The sequence below is a fragment of the Artemia franciscana genome, chromosome 3 (assembly GCF_032884065.1).
Source record: "Artemia franciscana chromosome 3, ASM3288406v1, whole genome shotgun sequence".
Lineage (NCBI taxonomy): Eukaryota > Metazoa > Arthropoda > Branchiopoda > Anostraca > Artemiidae > Artemia > Artemia franciscana.
The window spans coordinates 33,268,561-33,289,780 of NC_088865.1; the positions used below are offsets into that span (position 1 = coordinate 33,268,561).

The 21,220-nt window shown below is 34.6% G+C and overlaps 1 protein-coding gene across 1 annotated transcript in view; it reads right to left on the reverse strand.

Moving 5' to 3' along the window:
* LOC136025190 (periodic tryptophan protein 2 homolog) overlaps nucleotides 1-21,220 on the reverse strand; it is a 59,537-nt gene that overhangs the window by 15,751 nt on the left and 22,566 nt on the right. Inside the window, exons 8-14 of the mRNA XM_065700986.1 lie at nucleotides 19,767-19,989; nucleotides 17,379-17,586; nucleotides 15,539-15,687; nucleotides 12,522-12,669; nucleotides 10,283-10,439; nucleotides 7,496-7,676; nucleotides 3,669-3,816 (exon numbers count right to left, since the gene is read on the reverse strand). Coding sequence (XP_065557058.1) covers nucleotides 3,669-3,816; nucleotides 7,496-7,676; nucleotides 10,283-10,439; nucleotides 12,522-12,669; nucleotides 15,539-15,687; nucleotides 17,379-17,586; nucleotides 19,767-19,989 — 1,214 coding nt within the window. The remainder of the gene's footprint in view (nucleotides 1-3,668; nucleotides 3,817-7,495; nucleotides 7,677-10,282; nucleotides 10,440-12,521; nucleotides 12,670-15,538; nucleotides 15,688-17,378; nucleotides 17,587-19,766; nucleotides 19,990-21,220) is intronic.

Sequence of the window (21,220 nt, forward strand, 5' to 3'; positions counted from 1 at the left end):
GAAATCGTACAATATCAGGCTGGAAGATACATAAGCAGTAATGAAGCTGTTTGGCGAATTCTTTCATTTCCGATACATGAACGTAGTCCAGCTGTTGTTCATTTAGCGGTACATTTACAGAATGGTCAACGTGTTTATTTCTCGGAAACCAACGTGCAACAAAGAGCCCTGAATCCACCGGATACAAAGTTAACCGGTTTCTTTTCGCTTTGCAAAAATGATTCTTTTGCAAAAAAAACTGCTGTATACTGAAGTGCCTTCGTATTACACGTGGAATACTAAAAATAAAGTATTTGAACGTCGAAAACAGGGTAAGTCAGTCGACGGCCAACCTACAATCTTCAAAGATACCACGATAGGAAGACTCTACACCGTTCAGCCCAATCAACATGAATGCTTCTTTCTACGCCTGCTTTTGGTGAATGTACCCGGTCCGACATCCTTTGAGTATTTGAGAACTGTAAACGGTACTATATATGACACTTACCGTAGTGCATGCCAAGGTCTGAATTTATTGGAGAATGACCAACACTGGGATAACTTCATCAATGACGCGTGCGAAACGTCAACTCCAAGTCAAATTCGTGCATTGTTTGGCATCATTTTAACAACTTGCTCTCCATCAGCTCCTACAGAGTTATGGGAAAAATATAAGTCAAAAATGTCCGAAGATATACTCCATCGAAAACAGTTAGAGACGTCAGATATGACTTTTGATTTTACATCAGAAATTTATAACTACACTTTAGTTATTATAGAAGATTTGTGCGTACGTATGGCAAACAAACCTCTTCAGGATTTGGGAATGCCTTCACCTAACCGTATCGCTGCTGTTTCGACATGTGTAGAATTGGATCGTGAACAAAGTTACAGTACGAGTGATCTATTGTCGTATGTACAAAATAACATTTCCAAGTTAACGTCGGAACAAAAAGACATTTATGATACGATAATGCATTGTGTCGATAACAACGTTCTTTTTGGATGCGCCAGGAGGTACTGGTAAAACGTTTGTGATAAAACTGATTCTGGCATCAATTCGATCAAAAAATGATATAGCGTTGGCAATTACGTCGTCCAGAATAGCGGCAACATTGCTGCCTGGTGGAAGAACTGCTCATTTCGCTTTGAAATTGCCTCTGAATTTGCATTCTACAGAAACTCCCACGCGCAATATTTCCAAATCATCTAGGATGGGTAAAGTATTGCAGCAATGCAAACTTATTATTTGGGATGAGTGCATGATGGCACACAAAAAATCACTCGAGGCTCTGGATCAATGCTTGAAAGATTTGCGAGGGAAGTCGAAACCCTTTGGCAGCACATTAATATTGCTTGCGGGAGATTTCAGGCAAACATTACCTATAATACCTAGATCAACCCCTGCAGACGAAATGAAGGCTTGCCTGAAAAATTCTAATTTATGGGCACACGTAAAAACATTAAAATTAACTACAAATATGCGTGTCCGATTGCAAAACGATGACTCTGGTCAAACATTTTCAGATCAATTGCTGGCAATTGGAAACGGAAAGCTCCCAGTAGACTCAATTTCAGGACGTATACAACTACCTGCTGATTTCTGTAATTTAGTGACGTCCAAAAATGAATTGATTGAAAAAGTATTTCCGAATATTCTAAACAATTATAAAAATAATAAATGGCTAAGTGAAAGAGCGATTCTTGCACCCAAAAATATAGACGTCCACGAATCCAACAATATTGTTTTGACCAAGATTCGAGACCAGGCAGTCCTTTACAAGTCAGTCGACACAGTTTTGGAACCAAATGAAGCGGTTAATTATCCATCTGAATTTTTAAATTCCGTGGATCTTTCAGGGTTTCCACCACACGTGCTACAACTAAAAATAGGCGTACCAATAATACTTTTAAGAAATATCAACCCACCAAAGCTTTGCAATGGCACGCGACTTGCCGTAAAAAAAAACAATGGAAAACCTAATAGAGGCCACAATCTTGACAGGGCTTTTTGAGGGTGAGGCTGTTCTTATTCCTCGCAATCCCATGATTCCAACGGATCTGCCTTTTCAATTTAAAAGATTGCAATTCCCAATTCGATTAGCATTTGCAATCACAATTAACAAAGCTCAAGGTCAATCATTAGAAAAATGTGGTATAGATCTTAATACTGATTGTTTTTCCCATGGACAATTGTACGTTGCATGTTCGAGGGTCGGTAAACCTGACAATCTGGAAAAAAGTTTTTAATGTTTAATTTTTACGGACAAAAACGTTTCTAATTTAACCAATTAGTTTTGCTGATTATTTTTCACGGTTTTAAGCGGCAACACTGACGAAAATGTGGTAGCCTACAGCCCAAAAAATTTCATATTTTGAAACAACCGAAAGGGAAATTTTCGAAGGGGGGCGGATATTTTATCTTGATGTCCTAGGTATTTTAAGAACGAACCGACAACCTTAGTAATCAGCACACACCCGCAGTCCAAAGCATCACCATTTGTCATACCCATATAATTTAAATTCATTTACTTTCAAATACGAAGTTCATTCAGGTTCAACATATATTTCGTCTGAAAAGACGACTAATTTTATTACATTATTTTTAGACCTTTAGGCGATTAAAATTCTTTATACTAGTTAAAAAACCCATCTTCAGCCCCTACTTTTCTCATGAATTTTGCGAATGTTGTTCTCGAGACAGGATTGCCGACATAAGGGCTTTGATGGGAGTTGAGTTAGTTATTGTCTGGCTAATATCCATATTCAGCCTGAGTAAGATTCCAGTTTTGACCGTACTGATCTTCATAATTTCTAGTTGAGAGAAATGTGCTATTTCATTTAGCATTTCTTAGACAGTTGCTGGATAAGCAGCAAGAGCACCGATGTCATCGGCTTAGTCCAGGTCAGACAAGTTAATGCCCAATCTCAGAGTGACATCATCAAAACTCGAAATCTCTTTCTAGAACCCAATTTATACAGTGATTAAACAAAACGGGGGATAATTTACACCCTTGCTTTACACTGCTATCCACACTGAAGGAAAAGACACACTACTACACCGCCAGCACAAGACTGTAGATAAATAGCATTCCAAAAACTTCCACAGTAAGTCCTGCGTAAACCTTAAAGTGCCACGAATCGTGAATGAAAATTGTTTGTTTGAATTAGCTAAGCGGACGGTTGCACAACCATATATATCTTTAAAAACTAGAAAAATGTCAAATTTAATTTTTAATTAAAAAGGTCTCCATATGCAGCTTTTGGTAATAGCGGTGGCGACATTTACAAAAAAGAAACATGATTGAAAAACAGGCAAAACTAAGCTAAAGCATAAGGCACCTAACAACTTAAGTAGCTTTCCATTGAAGGTGTAGTTGTCTTCGAGAACCAACTGCTTGTTAATGTATAAATTTTTATGGACAAAAGTCCATTCAAGTTTAAACTAAATAGTTTTGCTTATTTATTTTGACGGTTCAACACGGCAACACTGATGAAAATGTGGCACTGCCCTTAAAACTTCATAGTTTTTAAACAACCAAAAGAACAACTCGTAGATATTCGCGGTCTTCAGGTGTGAATTGCCTGTAGAGCGGGGGGGGGATGTTCTTATTTTGATGTCCTTGGTGCTTTAAATTTGTTTAATATTTCAGTTGGATTGCATGATTAATTCAAGAATTAATACTTACATCAATGGCATCTAGCGATCGGTTTTGGGTTACTTCAAACTTCTTCAGTAATAGGCCTTCGGTAACATAATAAAGACACAGATTTTTTGATTGTCCAGCAGCTAAGATACATAAACCATCGGCAGAGTAGGCTAAGGTTGAGAATGCTCTAAAAAATAGATTACACATGAGAACCAGTAAGTTTAACCAACATTTCTCGTACAGAATGATGTCTGGTTCGAATCGTAGTCACACTTGTCGGTAAAATTATAGTTCCGCAAGACTACAGCGCCAAGTATACGAACGAATTATACAACAGCGCAAACTCAGGAATTTCTCAGTTGAACACTGTTCAATGACTAACTTATTATTTATTTTTATTTGATTGATAAAATGATTGTTAATGAATGGTTCTAAGTCCATGGTAAAATAAAACCGTCTATACACAGTTACCAATATTACAGATTCAATTAACAATAATCAATCTACCAAGCCTTAAATTATATCAAGAACAGTGAAAATGAAATCTGAATTTGAAAACTAACAGAATTAGGTTTTACAACTTGGCCAATCAGGTCATTTTGTATTGACAAATCAGGGCTAATATTCAAGTTATATCTTTTTGAAATTACAAAATACGAAAGCTTGGAGCAGCAGTTTTTATGTCACTTGGTATCTACCAAGTGACATACAGCGATTGCAGTCGGTCAGTCTGTCTGTCTGTCCCGGTTTTGCTACTTTACATACGAAAGCTTGGAAAATATGAATCATATTTAATCAAGAACCTTAAATTATATCAAGAACAGTGAAAATGAAATCTGAATTTGAAAACTAACCGAATCAGGTTTTACAACTTGGCCAATTAGGTCATTTTGTATTGACAAATCAGGGCTAAGATTTGAGTTATATCTTTTAGAAATTAGAAAAGATGGAAGCTTGGAACAGCATTTTTTCTATATGCAAGACGAATCTGACAGAAGATGCAAGAAAATAGCCTACTAGTAGGCAAAAGTTGGACACATTTTGGTGCTGATACAAGCTTTTCAAATCAATGTCTTACCATTTCGATTTTCCGCTTCAGTAGTATAAGTGTTACTTAGAATCAAGAAAACACACATCATACTAAACCTTAAGGTTTCTTTTTATTAGAACACATGTCTATTGTGTGGCTTGGGCATGACAAGGAAAACAAGATGGCTTAATCTATTCAAAACTTGTGTGAGTTATTTGTGGTTCGATATGCTACAAGATAACAAAAGCCACAAATAAAAGACTAAATATAAAAAAGACAGCTATGTTCAAACTTGAAAAAAAAAGAATTCTTTTAATTAAAGTTGTCTGCTGAAAGCAGTTTTGAAAAATCTGCTGTTTTAACAATTGGGCATAAAAGAGACGGGTTCAAATTAGTGCAGTTTTTTAGTGTTGAGTAGTGCATTAGTGTTGATTCAAGGTTTTCACGAAACTTCTGTCTGAAAATTACATATCATTCTTAAATCTTAGGTTTTTTTTTTAAATTGACTGATGGAGTGACTTGGGCATGATAGGGGAATAGCGGGGCATATTCAAAATAAGTGCAAGTTGCAGAGTTCTCTGTTTAAAATTATTTATTATGTGTTTCTTTATTATGTTGCTTATGCTATATCTATTTTGTGGGTGCTGGGGTTATAGTAGATACTTCATGCTTATCTTTTTTTGATACTTGCCTGTTCAATCCTTACCTCTTTTTGATGCCTGATATAAGACACAAAATAAGTTATTTCAACGATTTGCTTCAAAATATCAAAAATCAAAGATAAAAGGCTAAAGTACAGGAAAGAAAGGGGGTTCATTCTTACAAAAAATCAAATTGTTTTATTTAGAACATTATGCTGAAAGCAGTTCTGGCAAATCTATAATAGACTAATCTAAATAGACTATAGATAGACTATAGATTATATAGATTATAGATTATAATAGACTATTGATTATAATAGACTATAGATTATAGACTATAAATCTAATAGAACATATAATATTTGTACCTCAGAATTGGCATCGTTGATAAGCAAGATACACATTTAAATTATTTCACTCCTTTCATAGTTGAGGCCTATTTTCACCATCCAAATTGATGATAAATATTTTTTGATAATTCAATTGAATGTTAACTAACAATATATGTTACTTGCGGGAACATATTAAAATTTGAGAGCAGGGAATCAAAATTAGAGCCTTTATTCCTGGCCAAAGATTCAAAACGGCATTGAAAACTTCAAAACAAGAATAAAAAGACATTTACAAACTATAAAACACATAAACCTTCCAAAATTATTTATTAAATAAAGATTTTTTAACGTTCGATGATGAACGTGAACAGCCAAATAGTTATCCCGGCCTGTATACTAAAATGAGCACAAACTTGGCATGAAAACTTCAAAACAAGTATAAAAATACATTTACAAATAAAAACATATAAATCTTCCAAAGTTATTTATCATATAAATATATTTGGAAGTTTACTTTTATTCTTGGAATATTTGAATATTGTGCTATAATTCCATCACTAATTTTCTCAAACAATGTTCAAAATTATCTGAGAATTTCAAGAACAACTGATATCAACAATTTTCTGAAGGCTCACGGAAACTAAACCATTAACTAAATTGTTATTAATTTTTAATTTGAACGGCAGAAAAGGGCCGTTTTAGACCACACCAAACTATGAATAGTACATAAAACTTTTGATTTTGAACCTGATATAGTTTTAGTTATACGAGTTGTAGCCTTAAAATAACTGTCGTCACAAGTTTCACGTTCGATGATCAACGTGAGGAACCAAAACAGTTATCCTCCCGGCCTGTATACTAAAATGAACACAAACTTGGCATGAAAACACATTATTAACCATAGCAACTTACTAACGGTCACCAAAAGATTTTAATAATTATCTACACAAGACGGCCTCGAATCTATCCATTTTTTTTTACTTTGAATTTTTGACATTTTCCAGGAGGGGGACATGTACCCGGCACTTCTATACATTCAGTGATGCCGCAACAATTCATCCCGTCATCAGTTGGCATGTAGCCATCAGCGCATTCACAGATAAAAGAACCTGGAATGTTCTTACAGCGACCATTTATACAAACATTCAGCATTCGTCAACTTCTAGCAACAGAAATGATAAAATAGTTTTTCATAAGCCTATTATGCACAATAAAGCAACCTTTTTTTCTCTTTTTTGTTACTTTTGAATTTCGGTGGATCTCTAAAATTTGAATTTCGGCGGATCAATAAGACGGTTGTGATTCTGGAAGATCTCTTACAGACACTATTATAGGAACTGGATATTGCTTCAATATCTTTTCCCAACGGTAACCAAGAGATTTTAATAAATAGTTACACAAGACGGTCAATCATCCACCTGAAAATTAGTTTAGAGTTTATATCAAACGACAAGTTACACACGAAAAAATCACACGACAATATTTGATTGAAATAAACAAACTGAATAGAAGGTGAGGACAGTCTGGTATTTTTCCTTTGTCTGATTAATAACTGAAAATGGATTAGTAGCATTATTTTCTTGAGTAATCAAACCGTTATTCGTTTCGTTTTTGCTTTGTCAGCTCCGTTTTGCCGACTGCATAGAAATATTTGTCTTCCCCCAACACATATTTGAGACACAGAAAAATTCGTCCCTTGTCAGCAAGATTGTATCCTGGGGAGGCGGGGGGATGGTTAGACCCCCCCCCCAACCCCGAAATGTTTGACTGACTCGTAAAATCGTTGTCTAACTCCTGGATATGACCCTACTTGTCATATAAACTTTGCTAGAAACAGTCAGAGAAAGAGTTAATCCTACTTACTTTCCTTCAAGATTCTTTTTTGCTGTTGTGAAATCAATTTCGGAGCGGCCGCTTCCCAAATCGTTTCTGCCATTAATTGAGCTAACCTGTCTCCCTTCTACTGAATCAAAAAGAAGGATTTGTCCATCTAAAGTTGCAACAGCAATTTCTTTTCCATCAGGGCGAAAACAGACATTCAGGCCTATATTAAATACACAACATAAATCCAGAGCATCCATATAAATCGTAATTGATGTGGTATGGTTGTTACTGCTGTAGTACAGTTATGATTCATACAATTGTAGCTGATGTGATTTCCGATTGATGCCTAGACAGTAGACAAAAAAAAGAACATCCGATTGACATCGGTCAGGCAAAGAAACAGGAAACAGATTTTTAGGTAAAATAAAGAAAAAACATTTAAAAAACAGAAAATAGTAAAAAACATAAAGTCTAAAAATTTTAACATATGAAACATTGGAAAAAAAACACACAAAATAGATTTTACCAAAATTCAAGATCTAATCAACTCCCTACGATGGTTCATAACGATCATCACACATGCACAAAAGCGAAAAAAAAAAAACTGACAAAAGAAATGATACAGTGCAATCCTGACTGCTGAAACTACGGTGTGACTTGGCTCCTATTTTACTATTTTCAGTCCAACACTAATCACTTCAGCCACATCCAATAGCCAAAAACCAAGAACAGAACCTAGTATAAATGATATGACTGGACCCAAACAGAATGGTGTATCTAACGTTGAAAAATCATTTTAGAGCGAAAATGAAGTTTTGATGCTTTCTGCGGTAACATTTCTTCGAAAGGTCTATAGCGTAGTTCATTAAAGTATATAGCATATAAAAATATAAAAGGTGTTTTTTAGCTAGTCATTTTAATACGTTTTATCTGCAACAAGACTGGATTCTCTTATCTTTCAGGAAGTAAATGCACCAATGCAAGCATATGAAGTGGTTAATAACTATCTAGAGGACTCGTAGTAGAAGCTGAATAGCTCATTTTAAGAAAACGTGTCAGTTACGCTCTTTGCTTCCAAAATTGACGATATTCACGTCAAGAGAAATGTGGGAAAATGAATATAAAAAGTTGATTACTATTACTACTACTGAAAATTCATTTAAGCACCAAGTCACCAGAGCACAGCTACGCACGCTCCTTCTTCATCCCAAAAAAGTCGATTAGGAAAGTTTTAATAGCTATAAAGAGAAAAACACAAAATTCAAGAAGGTTCAAATATTCAAATACGAAGTACTAAAGTAAGCACTCCCTTTCTAAATAAGTAAAAACCATAAAAGAGAAAAAAACACATAGTGAAAAAAATGCAAAAAGAGGATAAATGAGAGAGATATATATATTTATGGGACCAAAAACAACATCAGTACTAACAGCTGCCCCGAGAAGTGAACAAACTTGTCCGAGGGGGATTGCAAGACGTACTATTTTTATTATTTGTGTTTACTATGAGGAAAAGAGAGCTTGAACTTGAAACTAGCTACAGCATTCTACCTGTAACTGGGAAAAAAAGCAAGAGAAATTTCAAGTAACAATTTCAAGTGTGCTCTTAACAGGAGGAAGAGGAGATAATCATCTTAACACAAAATGCTTAATATAACTCGATCCATTTGCTAAAAAATTATGCTTTCAGTTTGTATATACTTTTAAGCTGGTTTTAAAAATGGACAAGTCCACGTTGCTTGAATTAAATGATGGTTGTTTGCATCTTCAGTAAAAAAGAATGTAAATAAGGAAGGATAGAAAAACAGCGGGCATATTATCATGCCCAATTTAAGGGTGCTTGAATAAGAGTGTTTTACATTTGACGTATGAGCGCGAAACATTGCAGAATTTAAGAGATGATACCTTTGTGCGTGTGAAATACGATGAGATGCGGCAAAAAAGTGTGATTTAAGTTATGACTATGGTACTACTCAATTTCCAGTTACCTCTGCTCATTGGAATTAAATCTTTCAAGTCGTTTTTACCAAAACGGTCAAATTTGAACTGAAAAACGGAATATCGAGGAATTGTCGACACCAAGTGATAAAGCTTACTTAGAAAACAAATTTAACAAAAACATACATGTTTTATGTCAAGCTAACTACGTCTCCGCTTAGCTAACTTTGAAAACATACTCCGTGCTGAAGAGACCCTTCCACTGAATAATAGAAGCATAACTTTTAAGCGTAAGCATCGGTTCCATTCATTCAACGAGTCAACGGAAAATGATATTAGACTTAATGCAAATTAGGGAATAAAATTCTTTAATTCCAAAAACGACTTAAAACTTAATTATTTTCGTGAATATTGACGGCCACATTATGTAAACTTGCTTTATCTTTAAAGGCTTTACTTTCCAAAGAAAAGTATTTACACAACGGCAACGCAAAAGTGCTTTCAAGTGTATATTTTGATGTATTTGTACATTTTGATGCATTTTTTATTATATTTTAAGGTATTTGATGTATATTTTGATTTAGATAATCCTGAAAAGAGTGTCTTGAACCGTTAACGATCTGCATATGAATATAAAACTATTTGAATGACATTTTATTACGATTCAATACTAATATTACACATCAAAGGGGCAGATATCAATTAAATCGAGTAACGATAGAAATTGACCTTAGTCATTGATGGTGCCCGATCTTTATCGTAGAAACAAACTTGGATCTGATTGTAAATACAGACTTTGTATACTCTCGTTAAATTTGACAAAAATTTCACTGCTTTTAAAGGTAAATTAGTATATCCTTCGCGTAAACAAAAGAGGAAAGAAAACTTTACCATCTGCAGTCAATGTAATAGCTTCTCTTGATACAGATGTCTCCACAGTATCCCAAATACGCATTGTTTTATCCCACGACACAGAAACTAGAGTAGAACTTGCAGGGCTTGGGTTAAAAGCAATACTTGAAACTGGACCTTCATGCCCATTCATTACCTTAAAAACGAAAAATAATTATTTGAAATTGGATTAGAACACACTCAAAACCATAATTTTTTTCCTTCTTTTTAGATTTAATCAATTATTCCTTTTAATCAAATTCAATTGCTTAATTTATACGTTTGTTTAGCGAGATATACAATTTAAATAACTTTTCAAATAGCTTAAAGAAGCACCGTACCAAGAATTTTGATTTATAAGGAGGGGAGGGGGGTTCGAAAACGCAGGTCTCTGTTATACATTAGAGAGCCATTAGGTGGTAGTTTTATAGAATTTTTCATCAGGTTTGAACTCAGTCTAACCCTCCCTTAGAATACATTTTGGTTGAAGTTTCATACCTGATCGACTAGGTTTATGTTTTGCTTTCTTTCTATTTCTTCTCAAAGAGTTTTATGTCTGAAAGCACCTGTTAATTTTTGTAATTAAAGCAAATTTAAACCTAGCTTTAAGACTATTTTAGGTGTAGGAAAAACAAGAAATTTTTTACTTAGCAAAGCTGCGATGATAAATATGCAAATGCATAAAAGCAAAATGTTCTATAAGAAAAAAAAAGAGATACAGGCAACTTTGTATACAAAATAGGACATAGGCAAAAAAAAGATAGGGTACATTTCTTTGGATCAATGAATAAACATCCCACTTTTAGCTCAGCTAGAGGAAAAGAATTTATACAATACAACTTTGCTCACATAATTAATTAGGCATAAAAAAAAAAAAAAAATATGCTTTTAGTGCCATGACTTAAAAAAACCAAGTGACAAAAATTGCAATAGCACCACAACTCAGAAATTATTTTCCTACAGTTCCAAGGTAATAAGTGTCCTTCGATTTCATTGGCTTACACCTGTGACGTGTTTTCATAAACCAATCAGTCTTTTTTATTTCTTTGAAGATTTCTTCCTTATTCCTTATTTCTGAATATTTTCCTATTTATACCGCCTAAAATGCCCAACATGAAACAGAATCCAAATTTTGATATGTAAACAACTCAAAAATAGCCACATGCCCTTTTGGTTCTGTAATATCTAAAAACAATCCTTCTAAAACTAATGTTTTCTCGAGAAAATAAGCTCCACTAAACCAAAGCCTCTCTGCCTGCGGGTACTCATGAGTACATGAATATTATTTTCTATATTTCGCCAACAGTAACATTATCCTCTCAAGCATCCTATCTGTAGATAGAAAACGATAAAAATTCCCCTGGGCCAGTGATGGCACATGGAGAGTCAAAATTACTGTCACCAGCTGATGAGTTTTTTTTACAGGGACAGGTAGAGAACCTGTTGCTCAGCCTTACAGCAGCTGGAATCAAAATCCGAATCCCGTCTACTGCGCTTCCGCTACTGCTGAAATTTTTCAGGATGCTATTACATCTTCGAAGGGCGCGTACTCATCAGATTTACACAGAAAAAATATTTGAGAACGGAAAATGTTTTTTTCGGATTTCTTGAACTAAACCTTAAATTTTTTTAGAACTTAAAGGGTTTCCGAATAATTCCAATGCATGTATAGCCTGAACGGTGAGAACCTTTTCCCCTTGATATTCAAGTTTACAGAGTCCCACTGAATTGATTTTTAAAGACTTCGAAACCGAAAGTCACGGGCCTGAATCTCCAGTCCTATACCCTTGGTTTAGAGGCATACCTATGCGGAGGTGTGTGCAGGCCAGGATTTATCAATAGGCCCGCTAGGCCCGAGCCAAGGGGCGCGCAATGCCAGTAGACACAATAAGTCACTACTGAGTGCCTTTTTTCTTAACAAAACTGAGCTGATGTGATTTATTGTCAAAGTACCAGATGCACCTTGCCACCGCGCTCTCTATTCAGAGAAAAGTGATTTTGAAATAACACAGGAATGTAATGTCAGATGTCTTCCAAGAATGGCAGCTGAGAGTTCGGTATCATATCTCTCTTTCATTACTATTGACTCATCAGTTGCGTCCTGTTAAGTGCTTCCACTATCCCCAAATTCTAGGGGATTTCCCAGAAAATCTCGAAACAACGATTGGGCCTAGAAGCTACTAACACAGGGCTACCTATAGATATAACACCTGAAAAATAAACATGAAGATGCCCTTACTTCAAGCAATTTGCCCAGCTGAAGTGACCAAAGATAAACGTCGAATACGTCTTGCCCTCCGGCTGCTACTAGCTCACCACTGCTATCCACTGCAACGCATGAAAACTGAACTGGACGAGGTGAAGTTAAGGTCTTGAAGTTCCGGTACCTACAAGTAAATCAATTCTTCCTCCAGTAAAAAATGAAGCAAAAGTGATAAAAGAGATTATAGCTTTACTGTTTGCGATTTAACATTTAGGAGGAAAACTCGAATTGAGCTAAGAGTCTCAGTTCGGAAGAATAAGTGGAATTTTTAGAGATTAGAGAACTACAATTACGACAAGATGTGGTCAATTGAATTATTGCGGTCAATTATTTAACCATCATCCAAGAAATTATGCCAGGAAATCAGAATCTAAGAACATGCTCGGCACAGCACTGAAAATGACCATACACGAGCTTAACTATGGTATTTACGTGCATTTTTGGGGATAGGGAAACAAATATTAGAATTATCATTTCTTATGGACTTGCCTTAGCTTCAGCAGACACTGTATGGACAAGTCGAGACAACTGTCCATCAGCCCTAGGCCCATTCCGATTAGTTGCAAATTAATCTTACACTTTTGAACCTACTTCTTAAAAGCTGAGATACAATCTACATTCAGATTATCCAGTAAACCCAAAAATATGACTTTATTTGTCCGGAGGACTAGATGGTACACAATAAAAAAACGAGGCAAAACTAGAAAAACGGAGAAAGAACTAACAAAATATAAAGCGATCGATCGAAAAACAGACCAGCAATAATGGGGTAATAGGGGACCTCAATACGCGTTTAATTCATTCTTGAGCATACCCACCTTGCCTTCTTTAGGAATTATTTGGCTTAAGTACATTTTGGGCTAACTCCAGTTGAGTTCATAAGCTCTGAAATTCTGACTAAAGAGGTAACATAGCTGTTGTAGCAGGTTTTTTTTTCTAGAATGCATGCAACTGTTGGGCCACTTGAAAGAGGACACTTCCTCTATCTGAGTTTTTCTTCTAAGCAAAAACTTAATCATAAATAAATCTTACTAGTCTTTTAAGCAAAAAGGTTCCCAACAATACAGTTCAAAAGAGGCACAGAAAGAATATTCTTCTATTTTTGATACATTCCTTTTCTATAAGTATTCAACCCTGTCAACTCAATTTGGGTTGGGTTAGGTCACAAAAAACATCTGTACGCCTGCGCATAACCAACTCAGTTGCAGTTAAACAGTTCAAGATGATATGTTAAAGTTTTATATTAGATAATTAAATAAAGTTTTATATATTAACATACTGCGTTTCCCAATGCCGCCCAATAATATACCTAAGATTTTGACAGGGGGGCGAATGTCTTGATCTTCTTTTTTCCCTCGACCGAATATTGCACATGAGATAACGAACTGCCCGAAAAGCAAACTGCACCCAAGCAACAGGGTTCACCACTCTTTCATACATCACCATTAGAAGTAGACGGTACCGAGTAGCAGAAAAAAGGAAGCATCAGGCAATTCTGAATCTTTAACAGAGAAAACAACCTCAAAAAGAAGAAATGATACTTCAGTCAATGTCAAAGGGTCAGTCATTTTTAAACTCATGATTAATGTGTGAGAAATGTTTTTGGTGCGCCGATATCATCCACATCACATTAATACTAAACAACAAAGATTAAGTTTAAAATGCCAACAACAAAGACAAAGATCAAATACAGAGAGTAACCACGCGAAGGAAATTGTTTCGCCAAATTCGATACTAATGTTTTAAATTTGATATTTATACTTTACAGTGGGAAATAGAAATTAATTATATTTATAGCAATTTATGAAAAAAAAAATTGTTTCGACAAAATGTGATTAAACAAATTTGACAAAGGGTAGAGGTATTTTTGCACAACTCAAAATAGGCAGCATGACTCAATCTTATTTTATTTATATGGACCATATGTCTTCTGCGTAACTGCCTCCATTCTTATAAAAAGGTGGGATTAACTCAAAGATCTTTTTAAGCCCCCCCCCCCATAGGGAAGATTTTGAGAAGGGATGCTAAAACGTGCACATTCAGGAAATCTAGGGCCTGCATTTTTTTTCAAACGTTAGACTCTTCCCACGAGCAAAAATCTTCAGGTACCCAGGGGCATTCACAGGCAAAGACAAAGGATTGACTTTTGGCCATGTAATATATTTTCGAACATCTAACATTTTGGCTATGACTGGGATTAACACCATCCTCTCACGACAATAAAAATACTCATATAGTGACATGCATTCTAACAAAAAGAATAAACTGGTGCTTATATTTAGTTAAAATACCGATATTCATAAATTAAGCCGGAGCTATTCAAATAGCCTTTCGGACGACAGATGCAAAAAATAACCCGTGTCGTATACGTTATGAGAAGCAGATAAAAAACATTTTGCTCCCTTTCTCGTACGAGAAACTTCAAGTAATCTTACCCCCCCCCCCAAAAGAGGAAGAAGACGACTACATTTTTTCCAGGAAGTTCGAACTGGATGCCATAGCCGTGAGACAAACAGGGTATACTCTCTTGTGATGATCGCAAACCAATTCAGTCTAATTGTAAAAGTATTATGGAGAAACCTTGGCTTCAGATATATTTTGTACAGACTCACGTTATTGGCTAGGTGTTACAGACATTTACTAATTCTATAAAACAAGATCATACCAAAAAAGCACTTAATGTCATATAACTTCCAAAGTATCCGTTTACCGTGATAGTGCATAAGTGCTCAAAGAACCTCCAAAGCCACTCGCCTTGTTTGCAGGGAGATGCAATCTTCTGAATCTCACAAGAAAATTTTATGCCACTGAAGAGCATAACTAATAATCTAAGAACTGTTAAAATATATCTAACCAGCCCCGAGAAGAGAATTTCAGGAGAATGCAACCACAAATCTAACTCCAAAAATTTGTTTGCATTATTTTCCCCTGGCATATATGAAGAGAGTGAATGTGTTTCTTTTATCTATTTATAAATTAATCAGACGATATACCTGACTGTGTCACAGGCTCTAACTGTACCATCCAAGGAAGCCGATAGAATTACTTTTCCGCTTTGCGTGAACGTGACATCCGTCACACTGGATGAGTGAACTCGGTATTCTCGTGTGCAGAAGCCCGTGCTTGTGTTCCATATTTTCACCTGTAAAAAGACAGATACTAACGCAACAAATTATTGATTTGTTATTCTGTAAAGGCAGAAAAATTGAAAGAACGAGTTAAGGATTTCTCTTTTTTTGTCACAAAACCAAATTCCTCCAAAATATCAAAGCTAAAAGGAATGTTTAATTGAACACAATTTTTATATTTCGAGGGTCACCTGAAACACAACTAGAATAAAAAAAAATGTAAGCATATAATTTTATGATCCTCTTTTAAGTAAGAAAGTCAAATGCGTGTCAAACGTCACGAAAGTCAATGTTCAATTTGAACGGTTAAGCCCCATTTACCACCGAGCAACTTTCGGGACAGTTACGAAAGACCTTTTTTGAACTTGAAAATTCCCTGATATTATCCTGGGCCTTATCATATGTTATAATATAATAAAATTTTACGTAGTAGTGTGCAATATATATTACCAAATACAGTATGAAACCTCATCGTAATCAAATCTACAAGCAAATCCCACACATAACTAATCCTAATCATAAGATGTCAAAGTTAGACAAAAAGCAAGTTAAAAAAAAAATCTTACAAATAACAGTTCAAATAGGCGTAAAACCTTTGATTAGGTGAAAAATAATGATTTTAAAATTCTCGGTATTTTAATCACATATACAGAGAGATAAACTGGTTACAGATAAACTGGCTATCTGTATAAAAAATTATTAGCATTGTCAAACGTTTTTGTATTTTTTTTTTCAAAGTTTTCTATACGTTATTAAACTAAGAAAATTACCAAGCTTCTGGCGACAGAAACTCCCTGCTATAATCAAGAGATCCTGGGCAAAACCACAAATGCATGCATGTAGTGATGAATTGCATAAGGTCATTAAAAACTACATCAGAAATCTACAATACTTTAATATAGAGCAAGAAAAAATAATCCACAACCGGCGAGTTTGAAACGTTTATACAGCACCCAGAGTGACACATTAGCTAAGAAAAATAAATATAAATATGTGCTTCAGTGACGCGCCACTAGTTAGCAGTGCATTTTCACATACGAATTTGGCAATTTAATAAGATAAAATGATTCTTACATTGTATCAATTTCTGATAAACTAAAAGTTGAATTAACATAACTCATGTTCATAAGTCATTTTGTATGACTTATTATTTATCCCCCGCAATTTTACATCTTTGAAATGGATTCGCAAAGGTGTCATTTTGTGTGCATATACAGGAACATTCAACTACTAATAAGAACATATTGCAGTACCAAGCTATGTAATCCCAAAGCAGCTGCGCACGCTCCTCCTTCGCGCCAGTCTGTTTGAAATTTCACTCATTACCTCTTTGATGAAATTCTATCCACCTTCTTTATATTTTATGTTGCCACTAAAGATGTTGTTTTTTTATTATTATCTGACAAGATTCTAAATTCAGCCACTTAAGCTTGTGACCAGTTGTTTTAAAATAAATTATTCATTCATTTAATCAAGTTCCCATTTTTTTCAAATTGATTACAGGAAAGTTATGTTTGCTTTAAATATAAATTACTTTAGATTGGCAATAATATGTGCGAATAAATGGTTTTGAGTAGTATATTACATTTTCCAAGGAAAAAATGTTAGAAATCCCAAGAACCAAACAAAGTATATTCCTCAATTACACCTTTCTTATTTAGAAGGGTAGTAGACTAGTCTACTAAGGGAAGAAATAGTCACTTACAGTAAAGTCATTACCGCCAGTAACAACATACTGTCCATCTGGAGAATACGCCAAGGAGGTTAAGCCATTGAAATGTCCTTGTTGTTTCAGAACAGGGATTTCACTTTGCCATTCCCAGACAAGAAGTTGACCTGACTCTTGGCTCCCCAGTGCTAACCAGTCCCCTGTCTGATTCAAAGCGATCGATGTACAGGCCGTATCTAGAAGTCTAAAAAATGGCATTAAACCATTAGACAATTTAACATTCACAAGATGTATGGACTTTGCTCGTGTAACTGATGATTCATACGATATGAAACAATAAGCACAAAATATGGACATTGGCACACTTTCTGACGAGACATGCTTCTCATTCTATAAGTCAATTGTTTCAAGTTTTTATTAAAAGAGGGAGTGCTAAGCCTCTCAAGTTAAGATGACATGATTCACTTTTATCATGTGGCAGAAAATACCCAGCGCCCATAATGAGTGAGTGTGAGGGCCAGACAGACTCCGTTCAGTTATTAATTTTATGCTTTTTAGCAATACCAGAGTATGACTCTATTCTATTTTATGGGGGTTTTCTTTGAGAATCTACGGCATATGTGCCAAAGTAGGCATGTCGACTGCAGGCATGCTGACATGTACCTTAAAAAAATAAGAAAGTCCCATATAGATAATCATACGGAAGTATTAAGAAAATTTTAAATTGTAATCTAGAAAAAAATCTTAAATTGCACTCAAAATTCAGAAAAAAAGAAAAACAAATCTAATAAAAGAAATCAAATAGAAAAAAAAATAAAGATTTAAAAGAAATTGGAGTCGAACTTTTCAGAAATTAAAGGAATCAGTGGTGTCGTCTATGCATGCCATCTGTGTTCTTTGCCTTATTCATTATCGCTGTAACTGATACGCTAAGTCATAAAGGAGATTTCTGAAACCAAACTTGCAGTACACTAATAAGGTAAAACGTTATACAAAACAGCTTACTGAAGTTGAGGTTTCAGAATTTACTTTGTGCTCATCTCCCGCTTACTCTAAATAGCGCAGCAACTTTAAAAGCTAATAACAAAGTTCTATTTCACCTATTGTTATTTTGTTCCTTATATTATTATTCTGCTCATTATAAATACCAGAATAAATTTAGACAAGATCTAATCGACTTACTTTATTTAAACAGAAAGAAAGTTACAATCAATTAGTGACGTAATTTCGTAACTTAACCTAGTTTTCGGTGAAGCTGTATATGATAGGTCTTTCTTGTTTTGTTTGTTCATTAGTTTTAAAATTAAGATACGGGAAACCTTGATTTTTGATTAAATTATTTAAGCAAGATTTTGGACTTGTGTTAGGTTTAGGCTGAAAGAGCAAAATTATCTATGAACAAATTCTACATGATAGGCTTTACTATGTTTAGATAAACAAAATATGGAACCTCGTCAACTTAATAAGTGATTTAAGCCCCACCTTGAAGTAATAACCAAGATAAGGTGAAATAGTTTCCATTACACACTTAAATCCTGAATATGTAGTCCAAAACTTACAACTTTGTAAGTCATACTAATGCACTAAATAGCTTTATTTAATCGACTTACTAGCTTTATTTGGAAATAAAAATTATCTTTAGAATCCTGAAGTTCTTGGAGTTTCATAAATTACGCAAGAACTCTGAGCTTCTTACGCATTAAGTTTCAGCTGAGCAATATATTGTAAGCACACAGAATAGCGTAAAAGATCAGAGGCCAAAAATCTGAATGGAAGATTTTTACCTTATTTTAAATCACTATCATCATTTAAGGTTACCATAAGAGAATAGGGTGAGCACAATAGCGCACAACGGCATTTACGAAACCTCCCTATAGTCTCAAGAAAAGCGACATGTTTTTACGAATAGTCAGAACAAAAGTTTATTATTTACGAACTGGAATTGTGTTCGATCCCTCGTCTTACTAAAGCATAAGAGTATCCCTAAAACATATGTAGAGAACAAGGTAAATTAATTTATTTACGTCATCCAACGGCATATCAAAACCAAAGGACAGTATACCGGCGGAAATATGTCAGTTAAAATATTATTATAGTAGGGCGGTGTTCTATTTTTGGTTAAAGATTAGATCTCACCTAGAACACATGGTACATCGACGTTTTGTGTGTATATAAGAATCCTTAAAAATCCTATCAAAATACTTTTATTTTACGACGGAAGTTTCACTCTTGATCACTTAAAATGAATATAACAAGAACTTAGATTTAAATTCTCCTAATTTTTCTACTGTACACGTGCAAAATCATATTGGCATACACAAATTTAAACAAAGGATTCACACAATTTTAGTCAATAGAGGTAAAAAAAAATCCTCCCCATTAAATACACTTGAAACTAAAATGTTTGCAGTAAAAGTAAATCACCTCTCTTTATAAAGGGCAGAATTGACAATCAGAATGCAATCTGGCATTTCATGAATGAAGAATGTCCCATTTGAAAATGCAGTAACCAGCATATGTGTATCTGGATGGAAGGTACATGCGGTCAATCTCACGTCGGCGGTATACCCGTTCTCTCTATGGATATCATTCAGAAAGAACCGACCCCCTCGTTGATAAAGCACACCAGTGCGATCTTCTTTGTGACCTAAAAAATTGCAATGCTGATATTACAATTCTACATAAGAGTAATCCGAGAAGCTAAAATTCTTAGAAGAAAGAAAAAAGAAGCAATAAGTAGAGAGATATATATTCGGTAATGCTATATATATGCATATAGTTACAGCAAAATTTCAAATAGTTAAAATAAAAAATTAAAAGTAACAGAGTTGCTTATTCATCATAGTGACGGTTATACAGCCGTTTTACACTGCCATTCTGTAACACAAGCTACTTGACATAAGATATAGATAGTCTATGATCGTTCAGCTAAAACAAAGACAACAAGTTTACATTCTTATAGATAATACATGAACATTTTTGATAGACCAACTCAGAAATCGGGAAACCACCCTGATTCGTATATTCTCTACTTTCAATCTTTCGCCTCATCTTATTATATCTATTTTTAACCCTTATGAAAGAATCCCTCCATATATATTCCTAAAATTAAGTTTATAATTGGACCAAGTTTTGTAAAGTTGCATTTTTACATTCGAGATCCATCGAGTCACGTTAATGACATTATGACTTCTTGGTATTTATTTATCGTTTCAATTATTTATTCACGCACATCTAAGTTTTATGTTTAATCATTTTACAATTTCTTTATAATTTTATCATTTTTAATCTTTTGTGGCGGAATCTTATATCCTCTATTATACACAATATACTATGCACACTATCTCTAACTAGTTCTAGGAAGTCAGAATACTCTATGATACAGTTTGCCTTTAAAACTAAGAAATTAGAATTTACACATTTTTTCAAATTAACTTTAAATAAGCTGATCATAAATATTTTTTAAACTCTGACGGTGTTGGTCTTTATCAATCCATTTCTTCATTTTTTTTCTGTTTTCCGATTCTTTCCCTCGGCAATTAAGTTTCTTCATTTCGTCCCGGTTCTTTCCCTTTTCTATACGCTTTATTCTGCTTGGGTTTATTCACTTGCCAAATCTTTTCAAGAGTGATTTAAGCCACATGGACATTTTTATAAAAAAAATTATCATTTTTTACGTTTAAATTGAAAATAGTTTCATTGTTTTACTCTTCGATTATGAAGGGAGATTAGAGATTAATTCCAAACTTTCCCTCCAAAACCCTTTCTAATTTTAGTTGAGGCCTCATGGATACTTAGACATTCGGGGCATTTAAATGTACTCTTTGAGGTATCTACCCCCCCCCCCCGTCACCCACGGGTTAATTCCATACACACAC